The sequence below is a fragment of the Osmerus mordax genome, chromosome 16 (assembly GCF_038355195.1).
Source record: "Osmerus mordax isolate fOsmMor3 chromosome 16, fOsmMor3.pri, whole genome shotgun sequence".
In the NCBI taxonomy this organism is placed as follows: domain Eukaryota; kingdom Metazoa; phylum Chordata; class Actinopteri; order Osmeriformes; family Osmeridae; genus Osmerus; species Osmerus mordax.
The window spans coordinates 7,663,571-7,685,684 of NC_090065.1; the positions used below are offsets into that span (position 1 = coordinate 7,663,571).

At 40.9% G+C, this 22,114-nt stretch overlaps 2 protein-coding genes across 2 annotated transcripts; one reads left to right on the top strand and one right to left on the bottom strand.

Annotated features, from left to right (window-relative positions):
• The first annotated feature begins 170 nt into the window (after window positions 1-170).
• xirp1 (xin actin binding repeat containing 1) lies at window positions 171-14,160 on the top strand. Its single transcript, XM_067253921.1, has 7 exons — window positions 171-286; window positions 399-441; window positions 600-941; window positions 1,038-1,119; window positions 5,578-5,729; window positions 6,090-6,131; window positions 6,964-14,160. The coding sequence occupies exons 1-7, from the start codon at window positions 171-173 to the stop codon at window positions 14,143-14,145; spliced, it is 7,959 nt and encodes a 2,652-aa protein (XP_067110022.1). The 3' UTR covers window positions 14,146-14,160.
• Window positions 14,161-19,142: 4,982 nt separating this feature from the next.
• On the bottom strand, window positions 19,143-22,096 carry slc22a13a (solute carrier family 22 member 13a). The gene is made up of 10 exons (XM_067253007.1): window positions 21,722-22,096; window positions 21,504-21,607; window positions 21,197-21,351; window positions 20,868-21,036; window positions 20,631-20,768; window positions 20,419-20,496; window positions 19,856-20,070; window positions 19,633-19,741; window positions 19,317-19,523; window positions 19,143-19,218 (listed from the first exon to the last, which is right to left on the bottom strand). The coding sequence occupies exons 1-10, from the start codon at window positions 22,094-22,096 to the stop codon at window positions 19,143-19,145; spliced, it is 1,626 nt and encodes a 541-aa protein (XP_067109108.1).
• Between the last annotated feature and the right edge of the window lie 18 nt (window positions 22,097-22,114).

Genomic DNA, 22,114 nt, shown 5'->3' on the forward strand with positions numbered 1-22,114 from the left:
TTCCCTAAATAATTGTATTACGTTTGACTGGAAACACAAAAATATACAAGTTGTATTCAAGAAAAGCTCAAATGTGTAGCATACTGGAAATAACTCGAATACAAATTGGAGTTCTCCCTCAAGGTCACTTCCACTCTGATGTTGACAGTGCTTGAGGACTTACGGTGGAAATGAGCAACCTAAGAAGGAGTCAATCTTTGAAGAGCCTTTCTGGGGTTCAGGAGAGGTCATGGGTTGCATCTTCTCTTTGGGACAAAAAAAAGTCTGTCTCTCAGCTCGTACAACAGTGAGTGTGTTGCAGAAAACTACACACTTCACACTTGTTACCTGAAACTGTATGTTTAGGTTATGTTAATGGTAAAATGTATGTTTTAAAGACATTATCTCTTTCCTCACAGATACCAGAGCTGTGCAGAGTTACGGATAACTGAATCAGCTGAGGTATAGGACAAGTTACTTGATAATAAATGTATTGATAAATGGGTTGATTAATACATTATGTCCTTTAAGCGATACAAATAAACATCAGTGGTAGTCTGCAGCAATGTATTTGACACAAAGCAGTTATGTATTTATTTGTTTGACTCCCACTTTTTTAGGCATCTGTGTTGAATCGTTCCAGTAGATATGAGGACTCAGAGATCAGAGTGGACTCTCTGGGGGGGCGTAATGAGAGCAGGGAGATCGGAGGAGGCTTCCATCTGTCCAGAAGCCAATCCATGGATTATCTGCCCCCGAAGGAGCCTGTGGGAACCAGTGCCCTGCGGGCCCTTTTTGAGTCGAAGGTCACCCTGCGGCAGGACTGTTCCAGCTCCCCTCGACTGAATGTGTCTTCGTCTGCCAGTAACAGGGAGAAACAGTGCCTCCCAGTGGTGAAAAGGGCTCACAGCACTGTAGGGACTCCAGTAAAGAAAGACAACCCTCCTCAGGTGGATTTGTGTGTGGGTGTTTGTATGTTCATGAAAGAATCACTATGCTGTGGATTCAATCTTTATGCTGATTGCTGATCATAACTGTTAACTGTTGATGATTCACAGCGTGTTGTCCAGGCAGAGAGACGTAGACAGACCTCCACTGGTGTCCCGGAGTCCTGCGTCAGGGGTTCCGCAAACTCACAGGGTGAGTAGTTACTGAGTTACAGTACTACATTCAGCATGTGACATGATAGGTCTGGTGGTACGGGGGTTGGCGGGGTTCCTCCAAACCAATGAGGTCACCCTTTTTTTAAGGAAGTGGCTCAGGTCTCCTGCAAATATATACAAACAAGAAATTGTGATCAAATTAGCAACCTTTTTTCATTTCTTTGAAGACAGAGACTGTTTTACCTGATTTAGTTGAGTTTTGAACTTGGACTTATGAAGGACTGGAAACAGGAAAGTTCGTCTTTGAAATTAGGATATTTTTATTATAAATTATATGAATGAACAGAACCCACCCATGGTGGAGTACACAAACGTTGAGGGCATTCAAAGTCATTCACATCCACATATCTACAGAAGCTGCTTTAAGTTCCCACAGAAGGAGAATGTGACGGCTGTGGTGACCATGTTAAAAATATCACAAGATAACCCAGACATTGCACGGTTTCAACACACCATAAGAAAGGAGAGAGAGCGATCGGTTGTCCAACAGCTCCTGTTCCCTGGCCTTGAGAGCCCCAGGTTGCTATAAAAAGAAGCGGATGTGAATGTGTAGACACATAACTATGCTCTGTGCACACATGCTCAAGACAGAAGGCCGTCATTGACATTTATGACCATTACATAGGTGCAAGCGCTTTGAGCCATCGGGGGACACACTTCTAGAAAACTGTCTATGACTGTTTGACCCCATGATGCATCTATGAGACCTGAACAGTTCTTCTGACAGGAATAGGGTTGACATAGAGATCCCATAGATCGGAGGTTGACCCTCAGTGACAGTAACAGCTGAGTAATGGATCAGAGATCTCATAAGAAATTGTGTACCCCAAGAAGTTCAACATCACTAATACTTTTGGCTGACAATACAATTAAGAAAACCTATCAAGGAATAACTTCACATTCATGTTTTGAGCACTATGTAAGACTGCGTAAGTAGCTATCGTTTCAGTCGTAAAGTGGTTGATGCATTCACCAGACTATTATTAAAAGCATTGTTATGATAGGAGGCATACTTATTCATAGAGAAGGTGTGCAATCAAGCATGGACTCTTTGACACGCTTATCATGTGTGTGTGCGCCACTTGACCAAAATAGGATCATCACTGAGGAGTTGAAAGTGTTTTTATTGTCTAGTCCTCTGGGCACCTAGTGACATCAGTGGTCCCTCCCTAGGCCCGTTATAGGAGGTGACAGTGGAGCGTTGGGAATGGGCAGGGGGGTGACCCCGTCTCTATGACTAACAGAAGTGATTGACTCAGCCCAGGGAGCAGCCGCCACCCTCCCTCCCAAAATAGCCAAAACATCCCAGTGGTACAACGGATCTGATAAAAATCAGCTGTCACTAGGACCACAGGACTAGAGAGAGGCACAGTGACCTGACAAGCAGACAGACAGAGGAACGGAAGGAAACGGTCTACTGGGCTAGCAGCACGGGGCCATCTGAGAGCCAGTACAGGAACTTTATCTGACCAACAGCGACTGAAACAGTTTTTAAGTTGAGAAAACAATTATTACTACACTGGACATTACTTTTGTAAGTACTATCAATATACTTATTATTTATGTGTTTGGACATGTGATTTTGAATTTTTGTCTTGGATGAAAATGGCAGGTATATTGTTTGGTTAGTAAGAAAATCTGTGTTGGGAGTGGAACATTTTGATTTTTGGATTGGGAGATATTCATTGTTCGAATGTACATGGCAATTATTCCCAGAATGTTCATGGAAAGCATTTTTTGCTTTGGAAAGTAACACAAAATAATACATAATAGTAATTGTAAGATGTGACTAGATTGTTCTTCACCTGAATCCAGGACTCCTCTTATGGAGGAGAATCTGCGTGTCAGCTTTATCAGAACAAAGGAAATTAACAGAACATGTTGTGAACATGAAAGGATATGTTGATCTAAACAATATTTTCTTTGTTCTATACTGATGCCTCAGGTGTGTGTCTCTGTCTGAGTTTTAAGAGTTAAGAGCTAAATGGAGCCTCCCAAAGGGCCAGAGACAAATGTCTTAACTTCTATTCTCTCTGGCATCTTTACGATGTCCTAAGTGAGCATCATTTCTCAGCCCATAATCCTCAGACATGTAAGGAATGAGGGTTCAGAGAACAAGCTCGACCAATCACTGGCTTTCTCTTTATGACCAATACATTTACATTGTAACACCTCTGATTATAGATTTGAATTAGTACAGCGATCCATCTTACATTGTGAACATTAACAGTGATAGTTTTACAGTACAGTATATGTTGCATAAATAAATATGATTACCAGAGTTTTACATTTGTTTTCAAAAGCGTTCATGAATATTAGTGTTTTACATCAGGGCTTCGATTTTGATCTAGTTCTCCTTCAAGTCGACATGACCAAGTTTGTTAAGTGTGTTTTTGATTATAGTCTATGAATGTGGCTGCAACAAAAAGCAGCTGAGGTGGCTGAGAGCAAATACCAACCATATTTGACAATCATTTGGACAGCTGTCAGCAGCGTAAAAAGCTGTCACATTGCTGTGCCTCTTATAGCTCCCCTCCATTCTTGTGGAGGAGAGAAGGGACGAGGAACTCAACAGGCCCAGGGGACAGGCCAACCCCTTTGAAACGTCTAGGAAAATAACTGCCCCATTCCAAAAAACCTTGAAGATGACTCTGCTACTTACAGAAGTTCTGTTCTGTCTTAAGTGCAGCTACAGTGCCTCTGTAATTACACACATGCTGTGTGATTGGTAGTTCTGAAGAATCTACTGGTTTTCACGCAGAGCAATAGTATTCTAAACTGTTTCATCACATATTTTTTAAAGATACATGGGGTACTATTTGCATCTCCACAGAACTTAATAATGATAAGCATCAACAACACGTGTGTGATTGTTCAACGTTAATTGATAGGTTGACCCCTAAGTTCTCTGGGATGAAACCTCTAGGGCATTAGTAATGTTGGTTCATTCTGTCTGCTCACCCAGCTATGAAAATGCTTTAAGTCCGGACTCGTGAGAGGCGCCAGCTAGCTAGCCTGTCCTTTTGTCTGACGAGAGCTTACTGCATGAAAAGGGAGGTATGTTCGAATCTGTCTATTAGTTACAGCTGGTGGGCCTATGCAACAGGTCCAAGCTGCTGACTTCTCAAACCAGGCTGCAGGGCTTAACCTCTGTTGTTTTGATTCTTATAACAGGTTGAAAAATATGTCTATACTAGTCTGGATTGTCAGTGCACAGCCAACCATCCAAAGTATTTATTTAATTTTGATAATCTTTCTTAGAGATAGTAAAACACCAGTTGTTTCATCACTGATGTCTCACCCTAAGTCGTAGAAGGTGTTCAATCATAAACAAGGGTTTATGACAGGACTGGTGGCAGTATACGGAACTATGAGATTGTTCACTTTGTTCCACACAGCAACAGACAGTAGCATTCTTTTGGTCAGTGGTGATGGCATGATGGAGGTGAGGTCACACAAACAAAACAACCAGGGTTGCTCCAGCTGAGCTTGCAGTTGTTGTTTTTTCCTGGTCTCTCTGACTAGTCCACGGTATGCTATTTGTTGAGAGGTGAAGGCAACTGGTATGCTATGCAAGGCCATTTGTCTTGTTGGCTAAAAGGATCAAAGCCTCTATTACCCCCTTGTTACCTGGTTGGTCTCACATTGGAAGTTGTTTTTGAGGTAAACAAAGTCATAGTTTATTTAACTTATGTTGATTAATTATTAAATGTAAAGCAGAAGTACTGTAATTAACATTTCACAACATTTAGACAAAATAGGTTGAGACATTTGGTGTTCCTGATAGATTTAATTGGTTTGTTTGTGACTAAATATGTATCTTTTTAGGATAACTGTTTTGTCTAGTCTGTTCTGTACAGCACGTATTGCTGTGTCAGACAACACAGCAATAGTTTCCGTAGACACCATAGTTTCCACATGCTTAAAGGAATGACAGAAGATAAGACACATTGCAACACAATTCTGCTATATATACACACTGTGCTGTTGCCAGAGAACTGTTTTAGTAGCCCTCTGCTCTGCATACCACGGGTAACAAGAATATCTTGTCACCACAGGTTACAAGACTGTTGTCTTATCATTTTGAATTTGGCCTGGGTTCTAACAAATATCCATGATGCACAGAAGCACATATTTGTGCCTGTTCATACTGTATATGATTTATCACTCATAATATGAGTGCCGTACCAAATGACGTTGTGTCCTTGGGCAAGGCACTTCACCCTACTTGCTTTGGGGGGAATGTCCCTATATTTACTGTAAGTCGCTCTGGATAAGAGCGTCTGCTAAATGACTAAATGTAAAAATGTAATATCAAATTACATGTGTCTTTTTTTATTATTCAAGCATTGCATAACAGTCACAGAACTGTACTTTAGGATACATCATAAAATCCAAACAGCAGCTCAGTAATGAATTGTCTCTGCTCTTGTAGATGACAAGAGGCATCTGAAATTGACCCACGCAGAGACCCCATCAAGGCCGGACTGTGAGAGGAGATCCACGTCTGCCTCAGTGAGAGACAGATCAGCTCTTTATCTGTCAAAAGTGGCAGCTGCAGACTCCACAGGAGGATCATCACATCCAGTGAGTGCATGACCTTCAGTGCATGACCTTCCTCCCATTCCTTGCCAGTCACTGAGGTCAAGTGCTCACAATGCGGAATGGTCATGGTTCTCATTCTTCTTATTTACTGTACAGATGTCCCATAAAAACACAGCATACATCTCATATTTATGTACCCCCTGCATTGTTTTTTTTCAATCCTATTGAGCGAATGATGACCACTTGCTTTTTTGCTGTTGTAGTGAAACTGTTTGCTAAAAGTTCTACATGTTCTTGTCATTTTTATGTAACTGGTTAACAAACAATATAGCAAGTATGAAACAGTACTGCAGTGTGATGGTAGTGTGATGGTAGTTGAACCATACATGTGTTTTTTTTTAGGAATTCACTAGTTCATCAGAAAAGAAGACTAAATTAAGCAAGGTACTGTACAGTATGCCTATAATCCCTTAGTAGACTAACAAAAGTGTGTGTGTGTGTGTGTGTGTGTGCGTGCTGTGGACTGAATATAACTTTTGTAAACATTTGTCATGAACTGGAGATTCAGAATTTAAATGATCAGTATTCAAACACAACTGCAACTGGACAGTGTAGGTTTTATTGCTTAATAAATGTTCACTGCGCATCCAGAGAGAAAAAACGGAATATGTGTGACATATTTTAATCTTTAGACCCCTATTTGGCATTGACTATTACTTGATATCACTTGGCAACAAGGTACATTGTTGCCCTCTCCATCCAATGGGTTACTTTTTAAACTCGGTTTTGATATTCAGGACATCTGCCTTGACCTGAAAGCTTCTGCAATTTTGCCGTACGGATCAAAGTAGCTACTACTACTACTACTAAAGCCCACCAGGAAGCACATTTGTTAAAATATCACCTTTATTTCAACAATGTCTACATCTCCAATCGTGGAACACTTTTAACAATTTTTGTAACCAAAACATTATCAACTCCATAGAGTACTCCATAGTGTTGCAACCTAAACTACTAAATCATGCTTGGTGGCTCAGCAGTTCCACATAACACTTCGCTGTTCTACTAACCGTTGTGAAGTTTTTCTAACCTCGGTTTGATGGAAGATAGTTTGCTGTGAAGCGCATTCATCCATCTCAAAAAGGTAAATTATGGCATCAGTTTTTATGTGCATGGCTCTCTAATATTTTGTCAAAATAATATACTAATACTGTTTTATAACAGAATGAAAATTACAATAACACGAAACCCCTCCCCTTTCTTGTTTCATTGCAAGATGGCAGACGTAGCCAAGCAAATCAGGGTTTCAGAGGCTTCTCATGAAGAACACGACCTGTCTTTCCCTCCACCTCCCCCTGTACCACCCCGACCTCTAAACTATGAAGAGTCTGCAAACAGTTCACCCTTACTTCCTGTACCACCACCCAAGGAAACCTTCTCAACATTCTACCAACAGCGACAAAAGAATGAGCTGAAGAGGCTCTTTAAACACATTCACCCAGATTTAAAAGGAAAACTTAATGATGTTGTTGATGATGAGCTGGTAGAGGCCCTCCAGTCAGAGATATCTGCAGAAGATACAGGGTATCAAGGCGAGGTGCAATCCATGAGGTGGATCTTTGAAAACTGGACACTGGACAACATTGGGGACCCCCATACAACTAAGAAGCTGTTGGAAGAGGAGAACTTGCAAGGTGGAGATGTTAGGGGAACATCTTCCATGTTTGAGCATTGCGAGATGGATGACACCCAACACAGCTCGAGGGCATTTGCTGAAAGGCAGGTGTCTGTGAGAGGGGATGTCAGGACATCTACATGGTTGTTTGAAACCAAGCCTTTAGACATCCTGAATGAGCTCAACCAAGAAAAAGGTGAGATGGTGGAGGCAGTGCTGAAGGAACCCATCCAAGGAGGAGATGTCAGAGGAGCGCGGCTACTCTTTGAATCCAAACCACTGGACGCCTTAGGCCACTGCTGCTCAGTCGAGAACCAGAACTTCCTCAAGCTGAAGTCTGAGCTCCAAGAACAGAAGGGAGATGTCCAAAAAACTGTCAAGCTCTTCCAAGCAGATCCTTGTTGTGCCATTAGAGACAACAGTGGAAACATCCATGAGATCAAGTCAATCTGTAGAGAAGAGATCAACAGCAGCAATATCAGCACTGCTCGCTGGCTCTTTGAAACTCAACCTCTAGATGTCATCAGGAAAGACACTTCTGCTGTGAAGATCATTCAGGGGATATCACTGGAAGAAGGGCAAAGAGGAGGCGTAGATAGGAAGAGGTGGATGTTTGAGACGCAGCCCTTCCTCAACACCCAGGAAGGCATCGAGGAGAACAAATTCCAGGGGACCGTGGACGATTTTGTGGCAGAGGCTGATGTCGAGAACAAACGAAAACTCTTTGAGACACAACCCTTGGCAACTCTGAAAGGGGAATGTACTTCCACAAACCAGGAAAAGGAAGAGATCCTAGGTGGTAATGTCAAAACCTCTTTGTGGCTCTTTGAAACTCAACCAATGGATACTTTGAAAGATAGCTATGAAATTGGACATCTAAAGGAAGTGTCGCTTGCTGCAGATGAACAAGGAGAGGTGAAGGGCAAAAAGCAACAGTTTGAAAACTACAATGTCAGAAAAGAAACATCGGTCAGAGAGCTTGAAATTGAAAAGGGGGATGTCAAATCTTTTAAACATCTTTTTGAAACAATTCCTCTTGGTGACATTACCCAATCTGAAGAGGTGATGAATGGAAAAAGTGAAAAAGACATCACAGCAGGGAATGTAAATGGTAACAAAGAATTGTTTGAATCTACACCCTTGTATGCCATAAAAGACTCTTCAGGAAATTTCCACGAGGTCACAACTGTTAGTAGAGAGGAGTCTATCAAAGGAAATGTCCAAAACTGCAAATGGATGTTTGAGACCAAACCGCTTGACCAGTTTCAGGAGGGAAAGGGGAGCATGGAGGTTATAAAAGGGATCACTAGACAGGAAGACGTAACTGGAGATGTGAAGATGGCAAAGTGGCTCTTCGAAACTCAGACACTAGACTGTATTCATTCAAAATTCAACCTTGAGGCACAAAATCCATTGGTGCAACAGGACGAGTTCCAGAAAGGTGATGTCAAGACCTGCAAGTGGTTTTTTGAAACCCAACCCATAGACATTTTGTCTGACAAATCAAACAAGCTCCAAGATATAGAGGCCATAGAAAATGCTAACGTTAAATCCTTCACTTGGCTTTTCGAATCACAGCCACTGGACAGTATCAAAGCTGGAGATGAGCATAGTTTGAAATTATGCAGCACCATTCAGGATGGTGTAAAAGCGGAGGCTGGAGTGAAAACCGTGAAGCATCTTTTTGAAACAGAAACTTTGGATAAAATAAGGAAGGACACAGACACAGAACAAGATGTTAGATATGTCAGCCAGATAAATGTTCAGTCAGGAGATGTATCTAGGGTCAAGGAAATCTTTGAGTCTCAATCTCTTGATGAAATAGGTACAGAAGCTGAAAGCATATCCGACAGAGAGGGTCAGGATGAAGACATTCAAAAAGGATCCGTTCACAAATTCACCTGGCTTTTTGAGAACCGTCCCATCAACACGATCACTGAGAAAAAGCTCAATGGAACGAGCATGTATTCTGTCAGCGAAGATGAGGCTGGCGATGTACACAACAAGAAGTTCATATTCGAAACGTTCTCTTTGGACAAGATCCAAGAAAAGCCTCTCGAGGACTCATCCGCATCCTTGGACGAATGTGAGAGCAGCGTGGATGTGAAGTCCAGCACGATGCTGTTTGAGTCTCAGCCTCTGTATGCCATCAGAGACAAGGAGGGACAATTTCACGAGGTCACCACGGTCAAGAAGGAGGAAGTGATGAGTGGCGATGTGAGAGGTGCTCGGTGGATGTTCGAGACAAAGCCCCTGGATTCCATCCAAGCAGAACAGGACATTTATGTCATCCGTGCCGTTACCCAAGAGGACGTTCTTAAAGGAGATGTCAAGTCTGCCAGGTGGAAGTTTGAGACCCAGCCTTTGGACACTCTCACATGTAGAGAGGAGCCTTCAGTCAAGGTTGTGGAGGAATTCGGAAAACACAACGTGCAGCTTAACAAACAGCTCTTTGAATCTGAGCAGTCCGCTCACAAGAAGTATGTCCGAATGGTCAGTGTTACTGACGTCCAGCAAGGAGATGTCCGAACGTCGACCTGGCTTTTTGAAAACCAGCCTATTGACAGCCTGAAGGGAGGAGCAGAGGAGCAGGGCCCCGTGAAGACTGTCCACAGAGAAGACAACCAGAAGGGAGAGGTGAAACGTTGTACTTGGCTGTTTGAATCCCAGCCTCTAGACAAGCTCAAAGAGGTGGATGCCACCTCAGCCCATGCTGTTGAAGAGAATATACCAAAAGCAGATGTGAAGAGCACCACCTGGATGTTTGAAACGACACCACTGGATAAAATCACCGTCGGTAGCGTGGCAGACAGTCTCACGCGTCTTTCTGAACTTCAAGTAATTCACTCAAGTGGCATTGTTATAGAAGCAAATGAGATCAGTAATGTTAACATGGCAAAATACCAGCTCATTAGCAAAGAAAACATAGAAATTCTGAAAGAAGAAAGGGTAGAAGGTAACATTAGAAACATCATGTTACAGTTGTTATGCAAACCAACCATGGAGCCAAGGATCACCCTTCTAAGGGAGGGTGAACAGGGTAACGTTAACACCACAGTTTTGGAACTTCCAGTCAATCAGCCATCTTCAACTGTCAATCTAGATGGTGACCAAAGAATGCAAAGCATTGCCAAGATGATTGAAAGCCTGTTAGTTGAAAATAAGATAATGAAGACAGGAATTGTGATGCAAGAATCTGCCAGGGGCCAAGCAGAGATGACTGTGTACAGCCTCTTCTGTCACACTGAAACTAGAGCAGAATCTCAAGACATCACAAGGGGCGATGTGAAGTCCACTATTGGAAACCTTCTAGCCACCGCCAATAGTCAGAGAACCTCTGTTTCGTGTAGACTAGATGAAAATGAGAAAGGGAATGTGAACTTGTACAAGAACTGCATTGAGAAAGGAGATCTTCAATACCTGAAGAGTCTCCAGAGTGAACCAGAGGAGAGTGATGTACTTGACCTCGGAGCAAAAGAACAGATTGAAATCCTGCAGGGAGATGTGAAAGAGGCAAAGAGAATTCTCTGTCAGAAAAAGCAGCAAGTAGAGCGAACAATTTCAGATGTCCTGCCAGGAGATGTGAAGAACGCCAAAAAAGTATTCAGCTCGGAGGGGTCCATTGACCTTGGCATTGAACACTGTGTTCCAAAAGAAAACATAATCCGTGGGGATATCTCATCAGCCAAGCAACAACTTGGACAGGCAGTGAAGCAACCTATCACGGTGGAAAAGGAGGAAATTGTAGCTGGTGACATCAAAGCAACACTACAGTCCTTAGAGCGGGCAAAGAAGCAAAGCTTGAATGTGGAGCGGGAAGTCATCAAACCAGGAACCATATATGACATTGACTTATCAGCTCAAGGTCCAGAACCGGAGGATAACGACTCGCTGAACTTCAAAGAGGAAATAGTGTCAGGAGATGTGAAGGCAGCTAAACAGTCCCTCGAGTTGGCAAAGAACCAGAGCATGCGAGTAGAACGGGAAATCGTTGTTCCTGGCAAAATCTACAACGTGAATGTCTCATCACAAGAGCAAAGCTCTACAACCACGACACAGTCTACATCTTCGTGCACCTCCAGAGGTCAGCGGATCACCACGACTTTTCGAAAGGTCAGTGACACAGAAACAAAAAAGGGAATCCATGAGGGGATTGAGGCTTGCCCTAAGGGAGCAGTGTCAAAGAGTGCAGACGTAGTGAATATCTGTGTTAGTGAAGATGCCTCGCAGCAGACCAACACCATACCATCCCAATCTTGTGTTAAATCAGAGTATCAAGTTGAAAACACTGATGAAGAGACAGAGGCTGAGGTTTTGAGGGGAGATGTGAAGGCTGCTATTAAGTCTCTTCAGAATGCTGCAACAGAGCAAAGGCTTCTAGACAAAGAAGATGTTATAAGAGGTAATATGCAATTGGCTTTGCAATCTCTTGAGAGGTCTAGTGTAAATGTGTCCAAAGGAGACTTTAAAACTGCAATGATTTACAGGAATTCAGGTAAAGCTTACTCAGGGCCAAGTAAGAAAGTGGATTCTGAGACTGTGCACAAACAAGGTGTTGTAGTATCTATGCCTCCATCTGACACTGAATTGTCTCCTTCGGTTTCAGTAACTTATGGAGAGCCACCTGCCATGACAACATTGAATTCAGATCCTGTCACTCTTACACACAAAACGGAAAACACACCATCAGAAGACCAAAGGCCGCCTCCACTTCCCCCCAAAACAAGTGACAAATTACAAGAACACAAGAAACCAGCCCTACCGCCCAAACCGCAGCGCTCAAAATTATCAAGTGATACAGAACAGAATATCCATTCTCTTTCAAAAGCACCTGGCCCTGTTAAAGTTAAATCGCAAAACCCAGTAATCCCTCCTAAAACTAAACTAGAGAAGACTTCTTCTCCTTCCACTCCACGTGAAACATCGGCAAATAAAAGAGAACACAGACAGGATTTACCACAGAACGACCATTCAAGAGAAATTAGCATTCTAAAAACCACCAAAGGTGCAAAGCAAGGCTCACCACAGAGCATTTTAAACAACGATACTCAAGTTTCCCGAGATTCAAATACACTAAACTTTGATAGAAATGTACATAGGAAAGCATTAGAAGACATAGTGGAACCACCGGTATGTGAAACAAACACAGACAAGAACCCGACAATTGCAAATAGCAATGAATGTGTTATGGATAAAAATGAGATTCAGAAAATAAATGCAGCAGAAGAGATCCGAATGTGTATGCAGAGCTATGCAAATGATAGTTGCACTAAAACAGAAATACACATGGGCTTTCAAGTTGCTCTCCAGAACTTTGGGGGAAAGGATAAGAACACTGTGGACTCAGTCCCTGTTTCTGCCAAAAAAATCCAAGCAGTTAAAGAAACTGTTAGCCAAGTAAAGAATCAGAGCAAATCAACCATGCAACAGGTTACACAGCACTCAAACGCAGGTCAGCCGGAATTGGCGTCAGCCATCATAGCAAAGAGATCTCCATCTATTCAGAATAGCACAGTTGGTGAGGAACAGGTAAAAGCTGTGGACAAAGTTGTACTGAGGAAGAAGAAAGCGAAGAAGGAGACGGAGGGTGAACGACGACAGAGGCTGTCTGTCCACAAGGACGAAATTATGAAGGGAAACGTGACAGCAGCAATGGAAATCTTTGAAAATCTAAGGAAACGGGAGGAACTCAAGACGATCCTATCCCAAGTTCAAGAGATAGAGGGGGAGACTAGCACTGTTGATGTGGGTTCATTAAAAACATTATTTGAGAATGTTCCTGCTTGGATAGTCACTCCACGTAGAACTGAAACGCAAAGTCATTCGAAGAGGGAAAAGAAGGTTGAAAAAGAGTCATTGAATACTGAAATGGAAAGTGCCTCAGTCGAGGCTGCATTCGTAGACCTGGAAAAGGCAAGCCATGAAATAATGAATCTAAAAGAGCAAACGTTGGCAAAACTTATTGATATAGAGGAGGCAATACGGAAAGCTTTGTATTCTGTTTCCAACTTAAAATCTGAGGCTGATATAGCAGGGTTGTCAGGACTCTTTAATGAATCATTGAACTCTGAGAAAAGTTGTCAAGATACTCAAAACAACATTAGGAAAATTAGCATTGTGTCCAGCAAAACTAAAACAGAAAAGGTTAAACCGACACCAGAGGCAAAAATGAAAGGATGTTCAGGTCTAGCAAAAACATTAGAAGAAGCACCTGCTCAAGTGCTCAACATGCCTCCTGTCAAACAATGCATGAGCTCTCCATCCTCACCATCCTTCATCTCCATTCACTCTGCTGCCAGGAAGCATCCAGAACAATCCAAGTCCCCTAAATCCTCAACTTTCAAGACAAAAGCAAAGGAGTGCCCTCAAAGTTGCAATGGAGTCAATGCTGATGTCGGCCAACCCACTTCCTCTCAAACCTCCAACCAATTCAGCGGTCCTGTGAGTCCAAGACGTAACGTCAGCGTGCTACAAGTGCAAACTGTCCCGGAAGCTCCTGCTGGATTAGTTGGCACAAAGACTGTCAGTGAAAAATATGAAGAGACAGATTGCTTTGGTAACAAATTTGTCTCCTCCAAAACGTCTACTTTTGTCACCAAGCAGTCTGAGACTAAAACTGCCCCACTCTTTGAAGTAGTCTCCTGTCCAACTAGATATGAAGTAATGGCATCCCCTTTAATACGAAGATCTGGACACACCTTTACAGAGAGTGCTCAGTCCAGTGTCAAAGAAGGAGGAACTGTTTTTGTAACATTTGGTCAACAAAAGGCTGGGAAAAAGTAAAATTTTGTGTTGAAACTTAGAACTGTTTTTCTTGTTTTATCTCATTATTGTGAGCTGCAATTATCACTTTTGTTTTAATGTCCTTTGAATAAGTTATCTTAGTGAAACAATACATTCTATTTAATAATAAAAAAATACATGTATTAACATACATTTTATAGATGTTTTTTGTTGCTTTTTATACTGTATACATGGTTTTGAATGATAAAACCCCCTCTGTTGACTCTGTTGTGTAATTTATCAAATAAATGTGTTATACAATTACTGTGTTTTAAATCGTATATCTCATACTTTCTTTATTAGTACTTAATGTTCAGTACGTGACAAACTTTTGCAGGCTATCAAAGACCAAAACAATGCTTGATACTACATAATCCTTAGGAAAAGGTGTTTACGTTCGGAACAACATATCTTCAAGCTTATATCCTCATGTAAAATCTTTAATAAACTACTTTCAAACTGTTTACTTGCCCATTTTAAAGTATTAATTAATGCCCACCTTTGCTCTATGCATCAAGAATTTCATTACACATTTAGTAAATATATTCTCATTTCAATGTTCCACTGTATAATGCCAAATTCGAATCATGAAGTTGTTGCCATCAGTTTCAGTCACCTGCAAAAGAGATGTGTTCATCCTGTTTGACACCTGTATACCCAATGGAGAGAATGATGGCCAATAATCTTGTCCTCCACTACAACTGCTTTTGCTGTAAGCATTGTAAAAAGAAGCTCAGGTGAGATTTTAGTTTTTTTTCTTCCAGTCTGCAAATCACTCTTTGCTGCAATCTGTATTAAAATGCAATCAACAAAGGGTTATCTGACAAATGCATCCAACACAATTCAATATTTTTTTAATGATTGCCTACTGTACAATTGTAGAGGCCTAATAATTAAACAATGTCAATCCAATTCTTCTCATACCACTAATACAATTACTACAATATGTGTTTTATTCTACTCAACTGCAGCATCAGAAACTACTCTTCTCTTTATGGAGAGTTCTATTGCATTTTTCACTACCAACAACTCTTTAAAACAAAGGGAAATTATGATGAGGGATTTGGCCACAGACAACACAAAGACCGTTGGCTTCAAAAGACCGAAGAAACAGAGCCAGACATGAATGTGACTGAGAAAGCATCTAAAGCCAACTTGGTGGTTGTTGATCGCTCAGTAGAGGTCTCTGCAGGGAGGCTGGCTCCATTGCCACCCAAAGAACCTTTGGCAAACAATGGTACTGATAACAGGAACAAACTGAAAAAGAGCTGGCCACCAGAGAAAAAGGTACCAAGGGGCAGTCCAGCACAGCAAGTTAAGACTTGGCAGAGTGTGTCCATTACTGACCAACAAGCCAAAGAAAAGTCTTGGACCAGTCCTATTTCAGAGAAACCCATTGACAGAAATATATCAAAGAGGGACCAGGTAGAGGTCAGAACAGGAGAACACGATAAAACATCATCTAAAGTTCTGACTCAGAAATCCAACAAGACTTTGTCACACTCATCAGAGATCTCAGATTCAAACAAATCCAAGCCATGGAGTGTTTCTTTTAAAAGAACACTTTTTCAAGAAGACACATCAACAACAGTAGTCGATTTCTCTTCCTCTCGTATGCCAACAGGAAAGTCATTCCCCATCAAAAAACAGACAAGATATCACATTCATGCGACACCACTTGCAAGCAAGAAACAAAATTCAAGTTCTGAAGAAAAAAACGACTTTCTTAGTAAAGCTAAAAAGTCTGTCAGGTTTGCCCAAAACACTGATACCAATCTAGATAATCCATCATCCTCTGAACTGAGCTCAGGTGTAAAAACTCAGAATCAAAGGGAAGCGCACTCAGATGATGCATCCCTTGAGGAAATTGTTGACAGTAGGAATAACATAGATTTTGATGCAAGCACAAAAAAGTTCGAAAGTGAAGTGACCCCAAATTCAAATGAAAAGAATCCTCAGGATACAATGGATGGTCTTGGTAGAGGACAGGTTGATGTTTCAAAAGGATTTCATGCAGATGAGGATATCATTCAGGACAAGCCACAGCCAAACATCCCAGGACAGGTCAACAACGACTGTATGAGTTTGAAGAGACACACAGTGAATCCAGGGGAATCCCAGGTTGTCAAGGTAACTGATGATGAGGAAAACAAAGCAGAGCGTTCAGAGGAAGTATCAGATGGAGCTGAACTCTTAGATGTGTCTGATTCAGGAGATCAAAAGATGAGAACAAGTCAACCAGGGCCTGAATTTAAGGAAATGGTTCCAGTCATTTGTTCCAATAATGAAAAACAGCTACAAAATAATGCTCCAGTAAAAGGGACAGAGAGTGGAGGTCACCGGGGTGTCCAGAGGTCCAAGTCTTTGATGGGCAAACAGAGTGAGACGGCCCAAGTCAAAAGGGGATCCTGGTCTAAGGGGAAGAGCCCTTTGTCCAAACTTTTCATAACAGGTAGCAATGAGAAAAACAACAAGGTTGAACCTACAGATAAGAAGAAACCCGACCCTAAACCCAGGGGTATCTTGGGAAAACTGTTCCAGTCATCACCAGAGAAAGATACAAAGAAAACTGAGGAAGCCAAGCTAAAGGAGCAAGATGGAACAAAAAAGACTGTTCAGACAATGGAGAAACCTGAGGGGGTTGAAGGGGTGAAAGAGGATGCAACTGAAAAAGAAAAGGATAGTAGCACATTTAAACACTCACTTCTGGAAGAAACAGAGGTCACAGACATTGTCAGTAAAATCGCTGATTCTGCTCTCCCCAATCCATTGACAGGCCTCTTACCCACGCTTGAAGCTTCCACTGTTTTGACTGACCACATAGGTGACATTTTAACACTGGACAAACCCGTTTTTTCAGCCTCTGAAGAAATCGACAATGTTACTAATGACCTATTTGGTAATCCTGGACCCCAGTTTCAGAGTCATGAGACTGAACATTCACTCATCAAAACAAGCATGACTAACGACATGTTAACTGAGGACTCAGGTAATTTTAAAACAACAAGGGGTAGTGATGCCATTTTGGGAAACAGTCTACAGGAACTCGCAGGTGACATTTTTAAAGATGATTTAAATGTCCTACCTGCAGGGTCATTGTCAATAAAGATAAACACAGATAGCTCTTTCGACCAGTCAAATGAAATCCTTCACTCTCCAGAAGAGAGACAAAATGATGTCAGTGCAGGAATGCTTTTTGAACTGGGTCAGGACATTCAACAATACCCCCTCAATCCCCTGGATCTATCACAACCAGAGAAGGCAATAAATAGTTTAGGTGACACAAAAGCAATGCTTTCTTCAGGTATCGACATTCTTTCAGCTGGTGCTCCCCCTGTTTCTCTCACCACGCATACACTTGATGTCTTTGATCAAACGTCCAAAAGTCAAGATGAGAACAATGGTATTAAAAACAAATCCTTAGAGGGGCATAACCTGACTCTTTTTGAATTCTCTACACCCATTCCACCAAATGTTGACTTTGATATATTCAACACAGAGCAATCTATTGCCAGTATTATTAAGCAAGATGGAGCAGACATATTTTCTGGCCCAAGTATCTCTGTAATTCCTGATGACGTTTTTGGGATGACCGATAGCGTGACCAATGGAAGTGTTTCCACACAGCAGTCCAGTCAAACCAACCCTAATAACTTTGATGACTTTCTGGCTTTGGATCACACAGCAAGGTCCCCCCCTGCAATTCAAAGTGATTTTTTCCACCATGACATCCTATCATCAGAATCTGTAATATCACCCACGTCTCCCCCTAGTGATCCAAATACATTCATGGATTCCTTTTTTGATCCTAACAGTCGTGGCAGTAGTCCAGCACCAATAGCACCTCCAAACACTGATAACAGCTGGATGGATGATTTATTAGGCTGATAATGCCAATGATTGAGAAGTTTGTAAATATGATCATCATAAACTAGTCATGCTGAAAGAAACTTAACAGATCATTGATTATATCATTAAAATGCACTATTGGAATGGTCAAACATCATCAGCTCTTTATTGACAGTTATACAACATGTTCAAAATATCATAAAGGTACGTTTCAGTGCATCATTGATTAGGTTGAATTCCAAGATTGTGTTAGTCAGTAATGACTGATTATAAATGTATGGCTCAGCATTCATATTGTAGTTGTACTTGTTTTCCAGTGACATCACTCAAGTATATACAGAACCTATAACTTTCCTAATCCTATGCAAACCTGTGATAGTGTAGATTTAATTATTGGTTTGGATTTAGAAATATAAAGCACCTACATTAAGTATTGCACTATTGAAATGTCTAACTTAACATACAATTCATTGTGATTGCCGAAAAGGTATAAAATATGTTTAAAAAAAGGATAGTTGCATTGTATACACAGCACACTTTGTTGATTGTTGTTCAAATTGAAACTAAATAGACATATTATTATTAATATTCAGAACACATTCTGTTAAATCCAAAAATCCGTTATCTAAAATATATATTTTCAAGAAAAAAAAAGGCTCAGTTTATTCAGACAATACATACACAATGTCTTTACCTGCTTTACCTTGTATCCTAACTTTTTAAGACTATTGCATTTTAATGTGCTATTAACAATCAGTAATATGTCTGTGTGAAAGTCTTTAAATAAATAACCAAATAATTGTAACTGTCAAAATCAACATACAACTTTGCTTTTGAAATTAAATGAAACACGCCATAATAGTGAATTACTTTAATGCCAATTAAGTATTCATACATTAAGTTTTTTCACATTTTGTGTAAATGTTAGCCTTAATGGTCATTCTAATTAAAAAATAAAGTTGACCTACAATGTGTTTAATCAACCCCTTTTATTATGTGATATATGATATGTGAAATAGTTTCTGAAAAAAAGAAGAAGATTTCTGTCAATCTGCCCTTGATACCCCATATGTACTAACTTGATTGTCACTTATGTAATAAACTGCTAGCAAAGCAATAAAACCGATTTTGAAAATGGGTTTGGTCATTTAAAGCTTAGTTGACTTAACACATTCTGGATTATCCTCTATCTGGACACATCCTTTTGTCTTTGTCATCACATTTCTGTAAAAGAGTACATAAAGAAAATGATTATTCATTATGGAATGTGCTGGCGTCGTTCACTGTCTCAGTTACGTTTCTGTTCCTCCCGGCTGACTCACCTCTTCCCCTCGGCCTCGTCTGTTGAGTCAGGCAGTTCTGTTCTTCTAGTCTCAGGAAGAAGAAAGACAAGAGCCCCTCCAGCTAATGACAGGCTGCTGTAGACTATGGTGGGAATTGCCCAGTGGAACATCACTAATAAATTTAGTAAAGGGGACAGCATTCCAGCAACGCGAATTGCTATGGAGCCCAGACCCGTGGCAGTTTGTCTGAAAGTAGGAAGAGGCTTATGGTAACAGCATAAATACACCCAAGTTTATTCATAAAGCACACGTCACATTTATTTTTTGGAAAGTTTGGAAACTTAAAAAGACCTACCTTACTGATGTGGGAAACAGCTCCTGGACATAGACATTACATACTGATCCTGCCCAGTTCATGAAGAACCTCCCTGTGGTAGCAAGGGCAGTAATAACAATGGCGTTGTCTGGAATGTCAGGAAAGATGCACAATATATTCCAGTTATCTGTAGCCAGAGGACACAATAACATACAGAAACAGAAGGCAATAGCGGAAAACGATGCATCTCCCTAAACTATACCTTGTGGAACAACAAGAATAAGTGTGCAAACAAATCCACCAATCAGAAGGGTAGACATCAATGATATTCTTCTCCCAACAACTTCTAACAGCCAGATGCAAAGGATGTGAGCTGGTATCTCTGTCAGTCCGAACATGAGCTGAGTCAAGAAGATGTCTAAGCCAAAGTTCCCAACATTGAATGACAGGCAGTAGTAGGAAAGATTTAATGAAAACCTTGGATTTGATAGAGAAAACATTATTGTGTTAGTGTAGTACCTTTTTTTTTCAGCATTGAAAATAATCCAACATTTCCTTAGTGATTCCACTGGGTAACATTTCCAATTTGACAATGAATGAATTGGGTGCAGTGCCATATACAAGTGTAACAAGGAATGGGATGTATGGGAAGAGGTGTCTCCAGGGTTATATATAGTCAAATATAAATGCTGTTTTACCATGGCCTACCGCTTTTCATTGATACTGACCTATGTGGCCTAATTGTGATTGCAGTACCTGTGCAAGCATCTTTTTAAAATTAATATTATAATTTAATTAGTGTTAAGTGTGTACCATTGCACTCACCATCCTAATGTAATTGTAAGGAAATACTTCCTGAGTACAGGTGATTTGATGAGAACACATATGCCTCCCCTCTGCACACTTGTTTTCTCAGTTATCTGTAAGAAAGCACAGTTAGTTCTTTGTGCATGGAATGTATGTGAAATGTGCGTGCACTGAGCCTGTCTGGTGCATGAGATATCTATTATATTCTTTTACTCAGACAACAGTACCACATCTTGGAGTACATTACCTTTTCTAACAAAGTATCGGGAACTTGCCGTTTGTTTATTGCTGCTACCCTGAGAATCAACTCCTTCGCTTCCTCTGTTTTCCCCCTGTCCAGTAACCATCTAGCTGACTCAGGAATAAACCTGGCGAAGAAGTGGATACAAATATAAGAATTTGTCATTTATAATTGATTTAGGATTTCAATTTTGTTTGTCAGTTGATCATTTTAGGAAGGTACACACCATATATACATGACCACCACTGCAATTGGGGAAGCCATGACAAACTGGGCCAATCTCCAGTCACGGATATAATAGATAGTGCCAGCAAGGATACACTGCCCAATTCCACCAAAAAGCTGACTCACACAAGAGGCATAGGAACGCTTGGTCACCCCAATCCATTCTGTCGCTACAAAAATAAACAATCTCAACTTTATTCAAACAGTGTGTTTGTTGCTCTTTACTGCACAAGGCATAATTGTATGATGGAATAAAATTATTCAACGTAATTTCATCCAGCCTGACAATGACTAAATCGTAATTGTCTGATGTATTACAGTATAGAGTACCTAGCACAATGCAGTTGATTCGAAATCCTCCATATGCAACACCAACCAAAAATTGGGATGCTAGATATAGATAGAAATTGGGACATAGCCCTGTTGTAACAGTAAAAATTAACATGAGGACCATGGGAATCTGAGTTGCTCGTTTACGACCGAATCTGGAGAACAAAAAACACAAATTAGTAATAAAAGTCTCAAATATATAATTGTCTTCAATTCTGATATTTTCATTGTGCATCATTTTTATAGGTATGATTCCAACTGAAAATAACAAAGAAAATGACATTTCTGGACATAATACATAACTTACGACTCAGCGAAAGGCCCAAACAAGAGTGAACCAAGTAGAATTCCAGCCATGAACACTGTTTGTGCCAGTCCCACCACATTAGCTTTGCCACAGACAAGATTAAACTGCAACAAACCACATCTGATATAATCTGAACTGGTTAATGGCTTGAAAGCCAGTTTTTTATATTTAATTTAGAATGCCATTTGAATGTGTTTTGTGAAGACTCATATACTTACATCAGTTACAATGGTGGCCTTATACATTGGATTGTTGTACACCCATCCACTCTGGCACTCTGTGGTGTCATTGAGTCCATACTCCCTGATTGTGTTGATGTCCCAGTCCACAGGAACAAACATCAGGCACTTACTGAATGTTCCATCAAGCTCCAGAGGAACAGTCAGATTCAGCTGCTCCTCTGTGGTTAGATTAGGACCAGCTGTAAGGATCCAGTCTGTGTTACAGTGGCGACTGGGATCTGCATCAATAAAAATCAGGCTGGCGAGGTGGAAAGGCAAGATGAGATTTGGAAAGCAGAGACCGAACAGAATAAGCTTCTGGAACAATCCAAAGTCACCGATGGTCCTCAAGATCTCTCCAAAGTCCGTCATGTTTGCCAAGCATTTCTT

Bases quoted from the DNA above. Each gene is read 5' to 3' on its own strand.
- slc22a13a (XM_067253007.1), bottom strand. From the start codon at position 22,096: ATGACGGACTTTGGAGAGATCTTGAGGACCATCGGTGACTTTGGATTG. The intron at 20,769-20,867 runs GTGTGTACCTTC...CTTCTTCGCCAG, and splicing joins GTGGTGGTCATGTATATATG to GTTTATTCCTGAGTCAGCTA. The intron at 20,071-20,418 runs GTGAGTGCAATG...ATCAAATCCAAG, and splicing joins CTTACAATTACATTAGGATG to GTTTTCATTAAATCTTTCCT.
- xirp1 (XM_067253921.1), top strand. From the start codon at position 171: ATGAGCAACCTAAGAAGGAGTCAATCTTTGAAGAGCCTTTCTGGGGTT. The intron at 287-398 runs GTGAGTGTGTTG...CTTTCCTCACAG, and splicing joins GTCTCTCAGCTCGTACAACA to ATACCAGAGCTGTGCAGAGT. The intron at 5,730-6,089 runs GTGAGTGCATGA...GTTTTTTTTTAG, and splicing joins CAGGAGGATCATCACATCCA to GAATTCACTAGTTCATCAGA.